The sequence below is a fragment of the Annulohypoxylon truncatum genome (genome assembly GCF_022578515.1).
Source record: "Annulohypoxylon truncatum strain CBS 140777 unplaced genomic scaffold F4807scaffold_34, whole genome shotgun sequence".
NCBI lineage: Eukaryota > Fungi > Ascomycota > Sordariomycetes > Xylariales > Hypoxylaceae > Annulohypoxylon > Annulohypoxylon truncatum.
In genome coordinates this window covers 205,448-224,338 of record NW_025953820.1, presented here as the reverse complement: position 1 = coordinate 224,338, position 18,891 = coordinate 205,448, and the positions used below count along the sequence as shown (strand labels likewise).

The window sequence follows — 18,891 nt, the reverse complement described above, 5'->3', positions numbered from 1 at the left end:
GAGCTAAAATCTTGATACTTGGTCGGTTATTATAGGTAAGGTAATAGTTACGTAAAATCGTCAACCTAATTCACATGGTCATTCCATTCAGGTTCGGGGTATCTCGGCTGAATAGAAGGCACTTCATCCGCGCTGTAGACACAACATCTTTCTCTCAATTACTTTATATTAGAGACTACCTAAGTGCTTAACGAACTTTAGAGAAGTAGCTATCGTAATCGGAGAGAAAAAAAAAAGGGGTATAGGGTGATAAATATGTAGGGGATAAAAGGGGAAGGGGTATCATTCCATATCATCTCATTTCCAACAACAATTCAAAGGGGGATATTCATCGTGGGGGCATCGACTACTCGTCCTTTTGGTCGACCCCATCCATTCATCACATCCAAGACTTAACCTTGGCTTTCTTGGTTCTCTTGGCTCTCCTCGCTTTCCCGGCGCTCCTCTATCCGCATCAAGTTGAGCTCTCTGAGGCCTTCGCATGCACGGTCGGAGAAATTGCGAAGCATCTTTAGCGTCCACGGATTACAGTTCACAAACTTGCCGTCGATGGTCTTTTGCAAAGCCGAGGTCGGATGGCGCTCTCTCAACGAATATAGCGATGCGTTCCAGTCCTTGGCAGCGATTTCTTCAGGGCGCTTGCGGTCGGCCATCGTCCATCTGTCTTGGGTCTCCTCTGCTGGGTAGTAGATCATGGGAGAGCCATCTGGTGCGGCGGGCTGCTCGTAACCCATGACGACCTCCACAAAGCGCTGCTCCAGAGTGCGTTTGAGCCCGCAAGGGTCGTGAAGGTCGTATTTGACGGTCGCGGGTGCCTCGATAATCCCTCTCCTCACGAATCGGTCGTAGCCTAGATCGGCAACGCGGCACACGCGCAGCTGCGCGCAGACCTGGCGTATGTGCGTCGCAAGCCAGCGCTGATTGGTTTTAGGTCGGACATTAGGTAGCCCGATCCAGAGATCACCGTAGTTCACCTCTATGGCCCAGTCGATGCAATAGGTGGTCTTAAGATACACATTATCGAGATAGAGCTCCTGGAGACAGCTGGCAAAGCTCTTGAACATACACACTAACGCCTCGGCCTTGACATTGACATTGCGAAGTTCGAGGTAGGTCAAATTTGGCAATAAAACGGACTTGGGCGGGCGAGAGATTACGGGGAGGCTTCGGTATTCCCAGTCGGAGTGGACCGAGTCGGTCACCTTTGTGGTAATGAGCTTCGCGGGCCTGGGACGCTCGCCAACGTCCAAGTCTATGAGACATAAGCTCTCGAGGTTCTTAGCTTTGCATACCATCTCCCACAGTCGGCGGGCGTGCCAGAGAGGGGCCTCGCCAACCCAGGGCCGTCGCAGTGACAAGGACAAGTGGCGTAGATCGCTAAGGGTTTTGATGATGTTCTTCACATCTGACGGGTTGCTCCACTACAATAAGACTTAGCAATTTTTTCTCCAGTTAAGGAATCCGTTGATGCATACCAATTGCCCGACGGATATATCGGACAGATTCTCCAACGACAATGTCTGCAGTTTCTTGGAACCTTTTCGTCGGTGGGCCAGCAAATCAAAGGTGTTCCCGAGTATCACAGTAGAGGCACGATACTGAAGGCCACAGGCTACCAGTTGGAAAGGTAAGTTCAGCTTCACAGAGGTCGTGTTCGGCGTGTAATTGAGCATCATCTCTAGTGAGGCTCGGTACATCCCGGCGGTAAAGGCTTCCTCGTGCATACAATACCATTCGCGTAATTTCGATACCCAGTCCATCATCTTGGGTATTGACGCGAATGCATTCTCCAGAAACTGGCATTCACCTGTGGTGCCACATATGTTAGTGAAATAGTCAAGCAGCAGAATATTCACGAAAGTTCATACCGTCATCTCTAATGACCATCATGTCAATAAACAAAGATTGACAGAGAGGGGCAATGCGACGCAATGCCTTGCGCTTCAACCGGCGTCTCGATGTCACCTGGTAGTAGTCTATGCGCGTGTAGTCGAGCGGAAGGGTGCACAACGCGATGGGTCTCAAGATCTGGTTGAATAGCTTGCAGACCTTGCGCAGCTCGAGAAGTGTGTTCTTGTCGCCATAGTGAGCTACAGCTGTCCATTCGACGATCTGAATGACGAGCTCTGTCGGAAGCCGGTCTAACATGGTTCGTTCGGTGACCGGTTAAACCGACCGTGTTAGTGGGCTTAAGCAGTTGTGCTTGTCGATGTGCTGCTTGATTTTCGAGATTCGTGCGGGTCGAAAGTTGGGGGAAAGAGAAAGGTGAGTAAGTAGTAAAATGTTAGAATGGTAGATGACGACCAAAGTTGCACAATTGCAATGATATTGATTGAACTTCAATGTCCTGTTATGTAAGTTCCAAGGTTGTACGGTGCATCCCTGCATTATGCTGGAAAGCTACCCCTGTCACCCTGCAGTTCCTGGCAGAATTAGTGGGTATAGTTATTGTACATAGATACATACATACCTCTTTCATTGATAAGAGATGTTGCTGGTACCTTTCGTAAACTCTACCTATCATTCAATTAATCAATCATAAGAAAATCGAAGATTTTGCATTTGTATGGTTTGAATTATAATCTTACCCGGTTCACGATCGGACCATTGGGGCCATTTGCTAATATTCAAATGCACCTCGACAAAAAGAAGGAACAAGAACGTAACCAACACGAGCGGGACAGTGTAGGAGATGGCGTTATCAGACTGCTAAATATCGTCGGACTGCAAATAGACTATCCACGTATCGGCTGAGATATCTCGTCGTATCATGTTACTTAGAGGTGAACATATGGCAATGGGTCACCAAATACTTGTACAGTCTTATTCGACGTACCCCCGAGGGGGTACTGCGCTTTAACTAACGAAATGGGCAGAGAGTTGCAAAGTATCCGAAGATTATCCTATACCTTTTAGTTAAATAAAATAGAAGTTACCTTGTTGCATTATAGGGCTTATAATAGCTGTTTTACTTATAAATAAATATTGTATGTAATAATAAGGGCTATCTACTTATACTTATATACATGGTTTTAATAGTAAACTCCACCCATCCGGAAGTATTTCGGGTATTTCGCAACTTTCTGCCCATTTCGTTAGTTAAAGCGCAGTACCCCCTCGGGGGTACGTCGAATAAGACTGTACAAGTACCATTCAGCCACTTTAAGAATCTTAAAGTTATTTGCTTAATGAGTGGCTGCATGATCTCATGAGTATCGTAATAAGGGGTATATGTATATATAACATATAAAAAGTGGAATAATACGCTTCCGAGCCTCTTCTCCTGATTGGTCCGATCCGCAGCTAAGAGAGGTACGTACCTGATCATAGTTTATGAGGGCTTCAATATACTTATCTTAATAAGAACATCACCCTTTGTGTACTTACCAAATCATGAAGCATTTCGTCGACAGCTTGGTGAGATGAGGTATTTCCATCTTACGTCAAAGAGAGAAACCGGCTCAGACTTGCAGTGGTCAAATGAAACATGCTCATCGAAGACTGCAGCGCACACCCTTGGGCTAGGCGACGGGACTAGTGATTGCATCTGAGACTTGTGTCGCCATCCGTGACACCGGAGCTTGGGATAAACATGGCCTCTCCGGTGCTGCCAAACACGTCAAACTTCCTGGGGGTGGCCCTGGTGGTTAACCGGCTGCGCGATGGCCCGTTGTTTGTCTTCCAGTACCCGCCTCGGATCCTGCAGCCGCGCGCCCCCTCCTCCGGTGACAGTGCTCCCAGGGACGAGCTCGACGACGACGATGACGAGCTGTTAAATCAGATGACCCATCCCCCTTTCGAAGCTCCTTCAGGCTCGCTCCCCAAATCCGTTGATCTGCAGAATTGGAATCATGACGATCACTTGGAAACAGATAGCGGTTCTCAGATTGTGCCGTGGGAGCACGTGGCTGGCTATCCAACTAAAGACCTCGAGAGCCTCCTTACCCCTAACCGAGCTTTCCATAAGAAGCTCTTCCAAGTTTCCCTGGAACAGCTCTGCTTCGCGTCGTATCCTGTCTACGTCCCGGAAAACGGGATATGGCGCAAAAAGAAAAAGCAGCCGAAGTATCAAGCGCCAAAGTCGCCCGAGAACGCAGACTCGGCCAGTAAGTATGGCGAGTACTCGAACCTCCCGAGCGATTTATCGCAAATCGACACTAAGGACATGGCCGAGGATGCCATTACCGGAAACCCACCAGATGAGGCTGACGAAAAAAAGAGTGGCATGACTATGTTTAACCTCGTCTTCATTTTGAATCCAAAGAAGCACGAGGCGAAGGAGTTATGCGAGAATCTCTATCTTCACATCATAAAGAAGATTAACAAGGCATACAAATATAGCCAACAGAAGAGCGATTTCGTCTGGAAAGAGTCGAAACGAATATTGGCTATGAAGGATAAGGGTCGAGAATCAAGTATGTGCTTGAATTATTGTACCATATATGCAAATAGGCGGACTAATAAACCGTGCGCAGAAACTAAAATGAGCACACTATGGAAGGAGATCCTAGATGTCTCTTCCTTAGCAGCATCCATGCAGGATGTCTACGAAGCCGTGTCCCACAACAAGATCGCGGCCCTGCAACTAGAAACGGCCGAGGGCACAGTAACGCACTCGGTTCAGATACCCGTGCCGTTCTATCTCACGGATCTACCCCCTGACGACGAGAGCGGATCCAAGGGGTTATGGATAACAACCGCCAACTCCTTTGTTGAAGAGGACAGCCTCAACGACCCCGGCTTCCTCGACAAGAATTTCGCGCTGCTCCTGATGAGCGACGAAAAGAAGATCATCGCAGAACTCCAGGCCGACCCCGACGAGACCACAGCCGCGATGATCGAATTCGTGCGGCTCTCGAAACCAACCATGTCGTAAGTCCACCTTTTGAATCTCGTACTCCTTCGTTTGAAACCGCTCTTCCTTGCTCATCCTCACTTACCCTCGTCTCACAGCTTCTACCAAATCGGCCAAGGCACCGCCCTCTCGCCGGCGCAGGTCCGGAAGTACGCGCAGCACTTCATCTTCTGGCGGCGCGCGATCGCGGTCCCGCCCCTGCACGCGCGTGACGTGTACGTGCTCTCGCCGAACAGCGACATGTCGCGGCTGCCGCGCGCCTCGCAGGCCTGGGCCCGGAGCTTCCCGCTCGCGCCGCCGCTGCCCGAGTTCCTGGCGAGCCTGTCGGCGGCGCCGCGCTCGTACAAGCTGTTCGCGCCCAGCAAGAACCACCGCCCGACCTACCTGGCCATGCTCGCCTGGCTCATGCGCGGCGGCTGGGCCACCCAGCTGTGCACCTTCGCCTACGTCGTCGTCTGGCCCGAGATCCTGTACGAGGTCGACTACGAGCTCGAGGCCGAGGAGATCGAGCGCGCGCGGAACGAGGCGAAGGCCGAAGTCGAGGGCACGTCCCCCGAGTCCGATTCTCACTCCCAAGTATCCTCGTCGCCGCCGCCGCCGTCCTCCCCGCGCTCCGACGCCCCCGGCTCTCCCGAACCCGGCAACGGCAACAACAGCAACCCCAACGACAGGCCCAGGACGAGCCTCAGCAGCGCGTCGTCCTCGGACGACCACCACCACACGGCACCCCTATCCCTGACCTCCTCCACGGCGACCCTGCAGCCCCCGCCGCTCGCCTCGTCGTCCTCTTCCTCGCCGCACTCCCAGAACACCAAGACCGCCGGCGAGCAGGCGGCCGAGCAAGCGCGGCTCTCCCGGCTCGCGACGCGCGCGCACCTAGCCGCGGCCTCGAAGGCAGCGGCCCACGCGCGGCGCCCCGCGCCCCAGCGTACGCCGCACCCCTCCGTCAACGACGCGCCGCACCTCGCGCACCTGAGCCCGTACGTCATCGTCGACGCGGGCCGCGTCGGCGAGCGCGACTCGCGCTACCTCTCCGCCATCGGCCGCCGCCTGCCCGAGCGCGTCACGCATACTTCGAGCGGCGCTTTGGCCGTCGCTACGCATCGGCCTAATATGAATATGAACAGTGGCGGCGGCGCGCCTAATACCGGAGAGAGTAACAATAGCGGAGGAGTAGGAGGAGGGGGGAAGGGCAAGGACGCCGCGGGAGGAGGGGCGGTCGAAGGGATAAAGATTGGCCCGGGCAGCAGCGGCGGCAAGCCGGGAAAAGGTGGGGGGCCGCCGCTGAACCCGCGGACCGCGTGGCCCGTTTTCTGGAAGTATTTTAACGGGCGCAGCGCGCTCGAGCGCGTGGCGCTGCACGAGGATATGAAGCGTCGCGACGCGTGGAACTTGCTTAATTCTATGAGCGAGTACTTGTTGACTGTGAGGCATTGGTAGCCTGTAGCTTGTAGGTTGGTTACCTACCTACCTATATAGTTAGCTGACGTCACTTACGTTACGTGGTAGGTAGCAACGTTGGAATTGGATACATAGGTAGGCACAAATACCGGGTACCCAAGTATGTACTTATGTACAAGGCATGTAATGCATCATTGATGAGTGAGGAAAATCCGCTTATACGGAGATATAAGGTGGACAGGCGGGAAAGGGTCGGGTTCATGATTCCGGGCCCTTCCTTACTCCGCTCGGTACTCGAAGAGACAAGTTCGAACTCTGAACGATGTTCTATACGTGTGTCAAGGCGAATAGCAAGAAATTCACATACACATATACGAATAAGGAAGCACATGTTTAGATGAATAAATATGATTATTAGGATGAACCCGTATACTGTCCCGGCTTATATATCACTTGTAATGCCTCACTTTCCTCTCTCCAGTTGGATTCCCTTTCAAGTCAACGAATACACAAAGCATGAGATGCCCGAACCTTCGTCAAAGAAGATTGCAACGGCTACATGTGGGAACCGTCAGAACAAAACTCCACCATCCACAATGTGAAGATGTAAATGCAAAAGTCAACGCGATCTCAGCCGAAGTTTAAAAAATAAAATAAAAAAAGCGACAGTGACCCAAACTCCGTAATCCACAAGGTATCATAGAAATGAATCAAACCCGGCCCGCAGATGAGTGACATGCGAGGGAAAAAAACAAAAGCAACGAAAGAGGAGAGCAAGGGTGCAGAAGGAAAAAAGCGAAAGACCTGACCCTGCGTGTCCGGATCTGTCGGACAAGAACTATGAAAAACCATAACCACTCCCGGCCGCTCCGTGCCTGTTTCCCACTATCTGGTGAGGTAAGATAGAACGCCGGTCTCCCAAAACGGCCGCCCTATGCAGTGATGTCCCACCCTTGACTAAGATACCCGAAATGACCGAAGTAAAATGCCTGAAAATCCCGAGTCAAGTGTAATGCTCAAAGGCGAATGCTCAAAGGCGAATGCGCAAAAATCGAATGGGTAGTCGGAACTTGGTCAACGCCGGAAAATGCTGGAAAGATGCAGGAACGTAAAAGGCCTAGAAGCCTCAAGGCCGTTAATCATGGGAGAGGTCCATTCCGAATTCATCCTCTTCCTTGAAATTGATCGACGCTGGACCAGAGCCGTCATCATCCGGGTCGTTCCAAAATTGGCCAGCGTCCCCCATATCCCCCACAAGATCCACAGTGTCCTGCCCGTCGGGACTTACTGAAGTGCCAGCGATCGCACTGTCTGATCCATTCACGGAGTCACCTCTGTAGTCGGTATGTTGAGGTACTCGGAGACCTGATCCCGCAAAGCGAGAGTATGAGAAAGTATGCGGCCCGTTTTTGGTCATAGCCTCCATCAGCTCAGTTTGCATACGCTTCTCATCTTCTGTGAGCTCGAGGGGAACACTGCCGCCGAGTTCCACTATAGTGTTGATAAGCTCTTCTTGTTGTTGAAGCTTAAGATGTAACATCCACATAAGGTCTCTCGTCCAGCTAACTGCGCCGTTGAGAATGTCCCCCTTGTTGGGACCCTTGTCCTTTTCTTCGAGAGGGAGGCCGGTGGTGATGTTGCCGACACCAGTAGCACGTTTCGCTCCCGGTCCGGCCAATCCTGATGTAGCCTGTGCCGGGTGAGAGATCCCGGTCAAACTAGGAGAGAGTGGTGTCCCGTTTTGTATCAGCTTCCGGATCTTCTCGTCTTCCAGACGGTGTGGAGGAACAAGCTTGCTAAGGTCCTGGATCCTCTCGTTGATATTGTCACGGCGTCGTCGCTCGACAAGGTTGTGAGATTCTCGACGTCGCTTCCTCTTCATCTCCTGCGAGGAAACCGTATTGGGCGGCGTGTTTAATTTTGCAGGCATAGAGGTGCCGCCCTTGAGCAATACATCTGCAATCTGCGGATTCTGCATGCCATGCTGCATTGGTGAAGAGAAACCGGATCCGGGGAAAGAAGACATGCTGTTTGGCGTATGCATCCATTGAGCCGAAGGGGATTTCTCGTGGTGGCCGTTTGTAGTTCGTATCGGTTGCGCACCGAATCCTGGTTGTTCCCGAGAGCTCACAGTCAAGTTAGACATGGCGGCTGCAGTCTTAGGCGTAAGCGGGCTGCGGGTATTTGAAGCCTTGCGCTGCATAGTATGGGAAAGCTGAGGGCGCGACTTGGTGTTCAGGTAATTGGGGTCGCTGCCCTCGTTGTTCATGTCAGAGCCAGTCAAAGGGGAGCCGGAGTAGGATATTGGCGACTGGAGGGAGGTTCCAAATTGCTGCTGATGTTGCTGTTGCATTTGGTGGAATTGCGCCTGGTTGAAGCTGTGCACAAATGGGCTCTGAATAGGGTCACCATCGGGAGTGTTGGAATATCCGTTCATATGAGGCTGGTCCATCTGTATGTTATGGTTGCCTTGGTGGCCATACACGCCCTGCGAGAAACCCATGTTCATCTCGTTCATGCCACCGAAATCCTGGCCTTGGTTGTGCATGCCGGGCTGGTTAGGCATGGGATCGGTCGGGCTACCGAGGGTGTCGAGTAACTCGTCATCGCCGAAGAAATTGGAGGAATTGTTATTTCCGTTGAAGTTGTTGGAATAGGACGGAGCGTATGTTCCGGACATGGCCAGGTCGTTCGGGTCAACGCTGCCACCAGCGCCGCCCGTACTTTGGCCGCCGCCAAACTGGTTGAAGGCGTGCTGTGCCATCATATCTAGCGTCGGGTGGTTGAAAGAGGTCTCCAAAAGAGAAAGAATGCGTGTTATACACAGCGATAGCTGGTCAGGTATCTACAGCCGTTTTAGGCGTTAACAGTAGTCGGCGACAAAATGGTCTGTTGGTATTGAGGGTATCTAGAGTGGTCGGTGATTGGTGCGGGTTGCGGATTGCGGATAGTGGATTGTGTATCTGGTATCTGCCTGGACAGAAATCTAAAAATCTAGCGTATCTGTTCTGTCGAGGGACAGAGCAATGTTAGCCCCGCACCTATACTCGGCGAGTGGGTTCAGATGGGTTATGGGTTATGGGTTATGCGGGCAAGAGGGAGGGAATGGAAGGGTAGTGGTAGTAATAGTGGGAAAGAGCCCTGGAGATGTGGGGGAGGAGGTATTAAAGTATAACCACTACACCGAGAGAACTCAAGGCGTTATTAGGAAGGAGCAAAAAGAGAAACTAAAAGAAAAAGTACATCGTCTACACTTGCAGTAGTATGCGACAGCACAATCAACGAGAAAATTAAATTATAGGAAGGTATATTTACCTCGGTTGAAGAAAGCGTAATGTTGAATGATGGTTGTTGATGTTGACCACAAATTACGTAGCCATGCAGGTGGTGAACGACGTCGCGGGAATGCGCCGGCTTGCTGAGTATTTGATTTGAGGAGCCAAAAGATATATAGAGGGGAATTGGGGAGAGGCGCGTGTGAAAGAGCTTCCAAGGTTATGAACGTATCTGTTGTGCGCTGGTTAGAGCAGACCCAAGTTACCGAGTTAGGTTGATTCAAAAATTGGGACTGCTTCTTTTTCTTTTTCCATTCCTTTTTGTGCTTTTGTCCCTCGTGTACTCGTGTATCAAGACCGATGCAAATACCGCGAGTCCGAGATGCGGAGGGTCCCAGGGTTAATGAAAAGGCATGTACGTACAAGACTAGTTAAATGCGCACGACCAACAATGGGTGTCGGTGAGATTTATTGGTTGATCCGGAAAAGTGCTTCTTCACTTTGGCGAGTGGGAAAAGAAAAAGCGAAGAAGAGGAAGAGGAGGAAGAGAGAAAAGAGAAGCTAAGTTTCGTTGCTTCAAGGATAACTGGACGAAGAGAAATATATCTTGCGCCTCGCCAAATTCGAAAGGCGGTATCGCTATAATCCCTACACCAGTAAGATGTGATAGACGACCTAGAGGCTAGGAAGAAGTGATGGTGGCCGCAGCCCTCGATGACAGCACTAAGTGAATTCTGACCTCAGGGAAAATCGACCGAAGGCAGGGTAGGCCAAGTAGGCGAGGTAACACCAGGCGTACCAGAAGAGGAGGCTAAAAACGACCAAGAACTTGTCAAACCGTAAGCACGGAGTTGATGCCGGGTTTAATCGGCTCTTATTTCGGCCTGGGCAGTTGCACGAGAGGTGATGGATCGTATATCAGATCAGAAAATAGACGGGAGCGCAAAAGGCGGCCGTCGGATCGTATATGAATTAAAGAATGGGTATGGGTATGGGGTATAAGTATCGACCGGGTGTGTGGGAAGGATTAAAAAAAAGGACCAAGGACTCAAGGACCCTAAAAGACCTTCAGGATTCGAGGCGGTAAGAAGGCAGAAGGGAAAGTCCTTGGATTTTGAGGGAGATGCAGGTAGCCTAGCCTGGGTTGGGTGAACTCGGTTGGCAAGGTTATTAGCTGTAATAAAGTACCACTACGTAGTCAAAGTTGTTGGTAGGCCAATCTGTGTCAGCTCTCGTCAACTTGTCAACTTTTCCAGTTGAAAGCGGGCGTAGCTTGTGGGCGAAGCTCGAACCGAAAAGACCAGGGTTTGGACGGGGGGCAGCCTGACTGAGAGGTGTATGTATACGAGGATTTGCTCTTTGGAAAACTCCCGGACGGTGGCGGCCGTAGGAAACTGGATATAACTTCGATAAATATCACAAACAACTGATCAGACCCGACGAGCCGAGTCGAGTTGAAATATGATTGGAATAGGCTGAGCCGAAAGGAATCTCACGGTGAGCTCCGGAACGTTGGAAGAAGCGGTCTCAAGTAAGAATTGGGCGAGGATAGTATAGTAGGTAATAGTAATAGTAGGTAGAGAGTATGTAGGTACCACCACTGCTACTGCTACTTTAATGTTGAACAAGGTGGGATAGAACTTGGGGATAGCGCAAGGTGAGCAAAAGCAGGGTAACGCAAGGTAGCGCAAACCAATGCAAGTGCGCCGTTTGTGTGTTCAAACCCTGGCAACTTCGGGCAATTGATTGGCAGCCTATGAGGCTTCCAAGAAGTACCCTTGGGCAAATCCCCTGTAAGGTTTGGTGGGTTTGGTGGTTTAGGTGTGTACCGTAATGGTGCGCCCGTACATGCAGTTGTAGGGGTAGACCTGGAGGGGGTTATGATGAGATGGGATGGGATGAGCGGAAGTAGCAATGCGATGCGAATAATGATGTCCTGCTACTTCCGGCGCCTCTCTCTTTTCTCTCTGCGATTTCCAGCTCTTCTGGTAGTGGGAAGGAATCTACCTAGTTAAACAGTTAGCGGCTGCCCTTAGCCGATTATGTAGAAACTTGCAGCATCTACGAAGCACTTACAAGTTACAAGCAGTTACCAAGCAACTTAGCGGTTCCGACTTCCGGTCAACTCCACCGAACGAGCCACAGTCAACCGCTTTTCCTGATCAAGACCAAGGTGTCGAATAGTTGACGAGAGAAGTGCCCAGAGTGAGATCGTATCGAGTCGGAACTTTTGCGCTGCTCCAAGATATCGTTTAGATAATACGGACCAGATTGTCGGCCGACCGATTTCCTCTTGTTCCCTTGCTGGCCGTCTTTCGTTATTGGTAATGCACTGCCGCGGCCTTGATGACGATGTCGAAACTGTCCAATAGAAGCAGGCGATACCGTCCATGTAAAAAGTCGAGGACTGCCGACACCCGTTGGAGACTTATCTGATCAAGTTCCCGTGGGGCGGTACCAAAACCCTTGATCAGATCTCCTGCTAGGTCGATCGACTTGGTGTCGATATCGCAATCTAATAAATCTTGTCGAAGAAGACACTAAATTGTTGACGGCGTATCCCGCTGTTCATAAGCCGATGTCTTATTATTCCAAATGTTTAAGGTTGTTTAGTGCCAACGTCCCGTGTGTGTTGGTGGGATAGACGTCCTTCCTCAGGCTATGTCCGAGTATTGTTGGCCGTGTTGGGTAGGTTATCTCGAAAACCTTTCTGATGATGGAATAGCCTAGGTAGGTATTATGAATTAATAGAATTAGATTTGTCGGTAGACATAACTGCCAAAACAAAACTTTTTCTCATTGGGTTATGGCCGTGGGGTGCATAGCTTTTATATTCAGATACCTATATACATCTATAAATACTTCCAAATAGGATGACAAACCCCCAGTCCATATCTTATCCTGCCCAAACTGGTTCGAGGTGCGTCTTATGACACTGGAGAACTCGGAAAGGTCCCATTATTAGCTGATATGGTGTGTAAGGGACTGATGAAAGGTGTGTCTCTCCCAGCTCTCACAGGACTGCTAGGAAGCTACCTCCATCGCGAAGCGCGACCCGCACAACTGAGCTCTATCTTATCGTTATGGATAATACCGTGCTGGGTACATTGCGAGGAGGGGTCCCTGTTCGGGAAGACCAAAAGGGAATTGGTGGCGGCACTTGGACTCGTGACCAAGGCCAAAGTCATTTCACCCACCCACCTAGGTGAGACAGAATGCCACCCTTCTTTTGGCCTAAGGGCCTAAGGAGATAAACGGAGGGCCATGGGAAAGTATGGCCAACATGGGATTTTGGACAATCCGAACGAGAGAGAGCTTTTGAAAATGGTCAGCGTGATCCTTTACGGTCGACCTTTGTGTGACTCATAGACGTTGAGGCCATGCCCTCGCAACGACTATCGTGCTGACTGAAAAGGGCGAGATTTGTCACCTTGCGTAAGGCACCCGCTTTAGAAATGCATGTAAGTACGATTCCCGAGGTTACGATCTTCTATTTGGTTGCGCGGCCAAGGTACACCAATCCCATGAAATGCACCCACTATCTAACCTATCGCTTTCAATCCACCTAGAGGTACCCAACCTAAAAGTGACGACGCGAACGCGTCTTTGCATGGCTCAATATAGATACTCGTACAGGGGTACCCGCTAGGTGGGCAGATGAAGGCTTGGTAGGCCAGCAGAGCCAACCGTGCCCCCTCCTCTAAGAATATTTGAATATTGGGAGGTTTTGTTAGTCTGGAATCCGGCGCGGCAATAGCGTTTCTAAACATATTGTCGGCATCGTATTACGAGGACGATGAGGTCATGGCTATCAGGAGTATTGGGATCCCCTTCGCATACATACTACGTAGTATGATCTATCGTGCAATGGAGGGGTAGATCTTGGAACATGTATAAATTCTGCGGTATACCAAGTCGGTATGAATGCAAGAGCTATAGTAGGGCGAAAGTGGACTCTGCAGCTGCTCTGTCGGCCGGCGACCGCTCCGATGTAACTCAAGGCTGCAGATTCTCGAAAGTCGACGGCTTCTCCCCCATGACGATCCACGGCTCTACACCCCCAGTATCCAGCATGGAGAGTGGGAGCCAATCACGTCCGCGGCGCATCTAACCACTTGGACGCACTTCGATAGAGTTTGAATAGCGCCCGTTCGGCACGGTACGTGATTGGCAATCTCAGATACCTAATAATAATGGGACCAGCTGATTTGGAGTTGACTTGTAGGGCTACTACCGGGGCTTCGTCTCCAAAAACCGAACACAGTACGTCAAATATGCCCACGAATACGTGAATACATTGAACAGATCGGCGTAGGTCATCCAAAGCTGCCAGAGTAAACCTCCAAATCAACGTCGGCTAGGATATGTTATGTCTCGCGCAACCGCGTTCTCCGCTGCTTCGAAGGTTGAGCCATCTTGCAACCACCAGAATAAATTATATCCCCAAGTTCGATAGTAGACGCGTACCCGCCAATAGGAAGATAGGGTTCTAACACACCTTGAGTATAGACAAGGTATATAGTTGCTTTGCATATATGCGGACATAGGCGTAGTATGCGCAAGCGCGCAAGTGTCAAAATCTACGCGACCGTCAATATCTTGGAACTTACGTATAAGTTACATGCTTGAGGTGCTCTCTGTGTGTCGATGAAACATTCACACATGTCTACCTGCGGGGCAGATAGAAAAGTTCACGAAGGTGTGTACGGAATGGACGGATCTCATCCTCGACGCAACTCATAAACAGGCTTCCGCAGATATTATTGTCTTGTATACCTAGGAATAATTAGAAATTATTCCTAGGTATAATCAGGGAAAAGCGAAGATACCCCAAGTAAAAGCAGAGCGGCATTATTCTACCCTCGTCCGCGGTAAGTAACATGTTCGTCCGTAATATTGCTTCTCAATGCCGGTTGTCAACTTCTTTACGCACGAGCCATGAGATTGTAGGAGGCAAATGAAGGAGGAACAGGGATTTAGAAAGACTGACAGAAAATCGGCCCCATCTTAGCGGGATCACTGTCAGGGATTAGTTGAAGCCACATGCCAGAAAGTCTCAACCAATGACGTGCATTTGAATGTCACACCAAAGCCCCCACTCGCACAGACCATCAAAGTTGATACTTTCAACTTCGTAGTTGTGTGGCTGATCACTCTGGCTGATGCCTTTAATCCCACTAATCCACTTTTTTGCTTCTTCCTCCACCACACCCATTTTTAGTGCACCCTAAACGCGACATCACCTCAGACCGCAGACACTTCCCGTCTTCCATCAACACCAATCTTCCAATTACCAGTACAAGGACGGAGAGGTCATCCGGCACACCCAGTGGCATCCATTACAAATTTGTATTTTCCGTTCTATCCGCCCCATATATTCAATCCACCATACCACACGCCATATTCGCCCGAACCGTTTTGCGACCGCACAGAGCGAACCTGAGAATTGCGAGTTCATCCGAAGTTAAGCGAGCGAGCGCGAACCATAACGAACGATGGCGTCTGCATCCTTTAGAGAATCGATGAACTCTCTAGGGTGGTCGCGTCGCGACCGAGACCGAGACTACACGGCCAACACGTCACAGACATCCGGACTCTTGTCTTCGATGAAGTCGTTAAACCCGTTCGGAGACCGTGGATATGTACAACTACCTACCACAGAGGGCGCTGGCGCTCCCCTGCCAGCCAGCAACCGTCGTGAAGAGGAAGAAGGCTGGTTCGTCCGTGAGTCTTGTCCTATGCCCTACGCCCTATACCCTATCCGTAGTGCTCAGTTCCAGCCCCTTAAACGTTCGCTTTCCCCTGCATCGTACCTTAGACGGGCGACATGTGCATCATCCGCGCGCCCTGTTTCACCTTTCCACATGGACGAGCCGATCCACCATAGCTTTCTAGAGACTGACTTGGAATCTCGATCTTCTTCATAGTGAGTCGATGGGACCGAATGTTGATATTTGGTGCCTGTAACTTGGGTGCACTGGCCTGCTTTGTGCTCTGTTTTGCTCTATGGCCTATCCTCATGACCAAGCCTCGCAAGTTTGTCATATTGTAAGACCAATAGTTTTCTTAGCTTCTCTCCCGTAGCTAGCATTGCTAGCTACCCCCCTGTCTCCTTGTCCTCGTGTCCAGAACAGAGCCCCCCTTCCCACGACTATGAGATGAGGTGAAGATCTCTGCAAGAAGCCGCTGTTGCATATGTATCAATCTCGCATAACAGCACGGATGATCAACCGGGTGGATCTGGTCTGGATCTAACCTTCTTTCTACGACGTTCTTCTACATATTACTTCAATTTCCGCATAGATAGTATGCGTCCGAGGGCATCATGCTAACAGTCTGTGTCACCACCAGATGGTCTTTTGGCTCGATACTGTTCCTCTCTTCCTTTGCCGCCATGATGGGGCCTATGGCGTACGCCCAGCATTTGGTATCTGGATCACGATTGCCATTCACCGCGGCCTATTTTGGCTCTATTGCGTTGACCATATACTTCTCCGTAGGGGTAGGCCATCCTCTCTCTACTCTAATGCGGAGTCAAGACACTGACTTGTTGCAGCTTCACAGCACAACGCTGACTTTATTGTCCGCAATCGTCCAGCTCGCCTGCCTTCTATGGTATCTTGTCAGCTACTTTCCGATGGGTTCAAGCGGACTACGTCTTGCCACCAGCTTTGGTGCGCGGAGGGCAGCCACCTGGATGACTGGTTAGCAAACGTCTATTGTATATTACGGCGTTTTCAGCGCATTGCAACTAGAATTCTCTCGGCCTCGCTTACCTGTTACAATAATCCGGAAATTCATGTTAGATTGTAAGGAAGTTCATGACTAATGAAAGAGACATGTGAAACATTTTACGGGGCGAACTGATGTTGATATGCACCTCGGACGTATTCAATACTATATTACTGGTAGTTGGGTATAGTTAATACATAAAGAGCGTATTGTTCTCGCGTATGAGACAACATACGGCAAAGAATCTGGGTTACTTGCACACCTTATTCGACAAGTCCGCCTAGGATGACCTACTGGAAGTCAGTCCGGAGCTTCCATACACAAATGTCTAACTTTGTTTATTTCTAAGCTTGTTTCTATCTTGAATTGTTCCAGGTGTCTAGTGATTTCATTGGGTAAGCTGTAACTGCTTGGTCGGGGTTGACAGTCCCCTATTTGATATTTCAGGCATCGGACAACGCACTCAGCTCATCCGGCCTTTCGTCCCCTGGTACTAGATGCTTTTAGGTGACAACTTTAGGCGATAGTCGTACATTTATGAACCCATGATGAGTGGGTAGTTGAGAATGTCGCGAGGATGAAGACAAGTTTTTAGTTGCAAGTGAAATGTAATTCTCATTAATGATGTTAGCCTCTTACCTAGTAGCCTTTTGTCCGATTTATCAGTTTACCGATCACTAAAACAATTCCCGAAAGATATGTGATAAGGAACAAAAGCCCGTGAGGTACCGATGAAACGATGCGGAGTAGAACAGGCGAGAAACCTAGCTAGATGACCGGATGTAGACAACGGAGCAACCCAATGGTGATGCGGGTTGGAGACAAGGCAGGTAATAGACACGCTCACTCCTGTATATGGACAATCAAGTAGTTATAGGAATCAAGATTTGGAAAAGAGGTAGTCGGAAGGAAGGTTGTATGATAAATCGTGTTCTCAGATCTCACGATAAGTATCTGTTGTCGGGTTTATCACTTGATACAACTGGAGGTAGTTACTCCAGGCAAAGCAAACTGACCGAATATCTGCACCTTGAGCTGAATCTCGCCTGTTATGTATTATGTTCTAAAAATGGAAGTTGATCTATCGGGGCAAAACGGTGGGAGTTCGGTTGGCTGATGAAAGACGAAATACCCAAAATCGAAAATTTGTCAACATGCTGGAGACTTCTACATTTCTCCTCACCCCCCACGTGGAGAATAAATGAATAATAAATGAGTCATTTAAGAAGAAAACACCCCGGACCCTGAGAGATAAAAGTCGAGAGAGGTCCCTCATGTGCGAACCATGCGGAGGCGTACGGGACAGACGGAAGAAATAAGAAATTAAAAGAGAAAGGATCTGGTTGGCGTACCCCTCTTCAGCCTAACCTAGAACTCTACCTCTTCAAGAGCACACAAGAATATATGGATACTTAGACAGACATGCATAACTTGGGTTAGTATGATATACTGGCCCAAGCTATCTCGGCAAGGTATGAAATAGATAGAGATAAGGCATACCAATCTCGCTCATATGAAAAAGGGTCGTCCCAAGGACACAGAGGATACATAGAGAATATCGGTTAGGAAGCAGGTGTAATGAATCTGCTATGGTCTACGTAGACCAATGCCTGGACAAGTCCCGTTTTGATTAAGTGCGACTGTATTGTGGTTGAGCATAACACGTCAAGTTACGTAGACCTCTCACATGGGGGACAATAAGCTAGGTACCCCGTAGATACTGTAACTTACTAATTGGAATGGCAAAAACTCTGGAAACTAAAAGCGCCTCCTCAAATATACAGTCCGAGTTCGTCACGGTAACTTGCTGAGTTTAGTAGTCCCCCTTCCAGGTAATTGAATTACACCGGTCGAGCCATATCTCAAGTAGAGACATACATACCTCTATAGATATATATCCATACAGAGTCTATAGATCAATGGTATCCTAGGTAGCTATTAGTACACAGTACGACGCAACACAGCACAAGACAGCACATCTGTATTCCCTTAGATCTTAGCCTGTTACCCTTGAAGCCACAAATCCTCAATTCTCACTATGAAAGTACTGTATCATATCAACTCCATTGTAAGTCATATGTATACCTACCTACCTAGGTATGCGACGTGGGATAACTCTGGATGCTTGCCTTTTATGTCGCCGAATAACCCGTATATTCTACCTATTTATTACATACATACCTAGGTAAGTTCCTCTGCAGATACGTAGGGCTATATGTAGGAGTTAGCGATTGATATGTGATGATAGGCTGGAATCTAAAGCCGAGCAACAGCCGTAGATGATGTTCTAACATCGAAGGTTCCGCCTGCCGAAAAGAAAACCTAACTTAGATAGGTACTTACCTAGGTAAGTATCCATGTACTGCCCAGGCGCCTGAGTAGGTATCCTACATCCTACATCAAGTCGTAGGGAAACTACCTACCAACCTGGTACCTACATATATCTCCATCCTACCTACCCAAAATATAAGTAGGTAGCACTGAGTTTATTAAGGAAGAAGAAGGGAGGTGGGGGGGGGGGGGGGGGGGGGGAAAATAAATTATAAAGGGGCCGAAAAAAAAGGTTGCGCAATTATCTTTTATTTACAAAATGCTTTGGAATTTTAATGGGGCGCCGGCGCGTGTTAT

The 18,891-nt window shown here is 49.5% G+C and overlaps 4 protein-coding genes across 4 annotated transcripts; 2 read left to right on the top strand and 2 right to left on the bottom strand.

Annotated features, from left to right (window-relative positions):
- Window positions 1–170: 170 nt before the first annotated feature.
- F4807DRAFT_439238 (uncharacterized protein) lies at window positions 171–2,897 on the bottom strand. The gene is made up of 5 exons (XM_047999179.1): window positions 2,589–2,897; window positions 2,471–2,517; window positions 1,869–2,423; window positions 1,476–1,807; window positions 171–1,421 (listed from the first exon to the last, which is right to left on the bottom strand). Exons 3-5 carry the CDS (start codon window positions 2,146–2,148, stop codon window positions 393–395), a joined length of 1,641 nt encoding a protein of 546 aa, XP_047850969.1. The 5' UTR covers window positions 2,149–2,423; window positions 2,471–2,517; window positions 2,589–2,897; the 3' UTR covers window positions 171–392.
- Window positions 2,898–3,361: 464 nt separating this feature from the next.
- On the top strand, window positions 3,362–6,683 carry F4807DRAFT_439236 (nitrogen permease regulator of amino acid transport activity 3-domain-containing protein). Its single transcript, XM_047999178.1, has 4 exons — window positions 3,362–4,415; window positions 4,476–4,872; window positions 4,954–6,309; window positions 6,365–6,683. The coding sequence occupies exons 1-3, from the start codon at window positions 3,593–3,595 to the stop codon at window positions 6,293–6,295; spliced, it is 2,562 nt and encodes an 853-aa protein (XP_047850968.1). The 5' UTR covers window positions 3,362–3,592; the 3' UTR covers window positions 6,296–6,309; window positions 6,365–6,683.
- A 708-nt stretch (window positions 6,684–7,391) lies between these two features.
- Window positions 7,392–9,020, bottom strand: F4807DRAFT_453408 (uncharacterized protein; the record flags this gene model as incomplete). Its single annotated transcript, XM_048000457.1, has 1 exon — window positions 7,392–9,020. One exon carries the CDS (start codon window positions 9,018–9,020, stop codon window positions 7,392–7,394), a length of 1,629 nt encoding a protein of 542 aa, XP_047850967.1.
- A 5,869-nt stretch (window positions 9,021–14,889) lies between these two features.
- F4807DRAFT_232001 (SFT2-domain-containing protein) lies at window positions 14,890–16,679 on the top strand. The gene is made up of 4 exons (XM_047994158.1): window positions 14,890–15,255; window positions 15,459–15,579; window positions 15,883–16,033; window positions 16,088–16,679. Exons 1-4 carry the CDS (start codon window positions 15,027–15,029, stop codon window positions 16,238–16,240), a joined length of 654 nt encoding a protein of 217 aa, XP_047850966.1. The 5' UTR covers window positions 14,890–15,026; the 3' UTR covers window positions 16,241–16,679.
- Window positions 16,680–18,891: the final 2,212 nt, after the last annotated feature.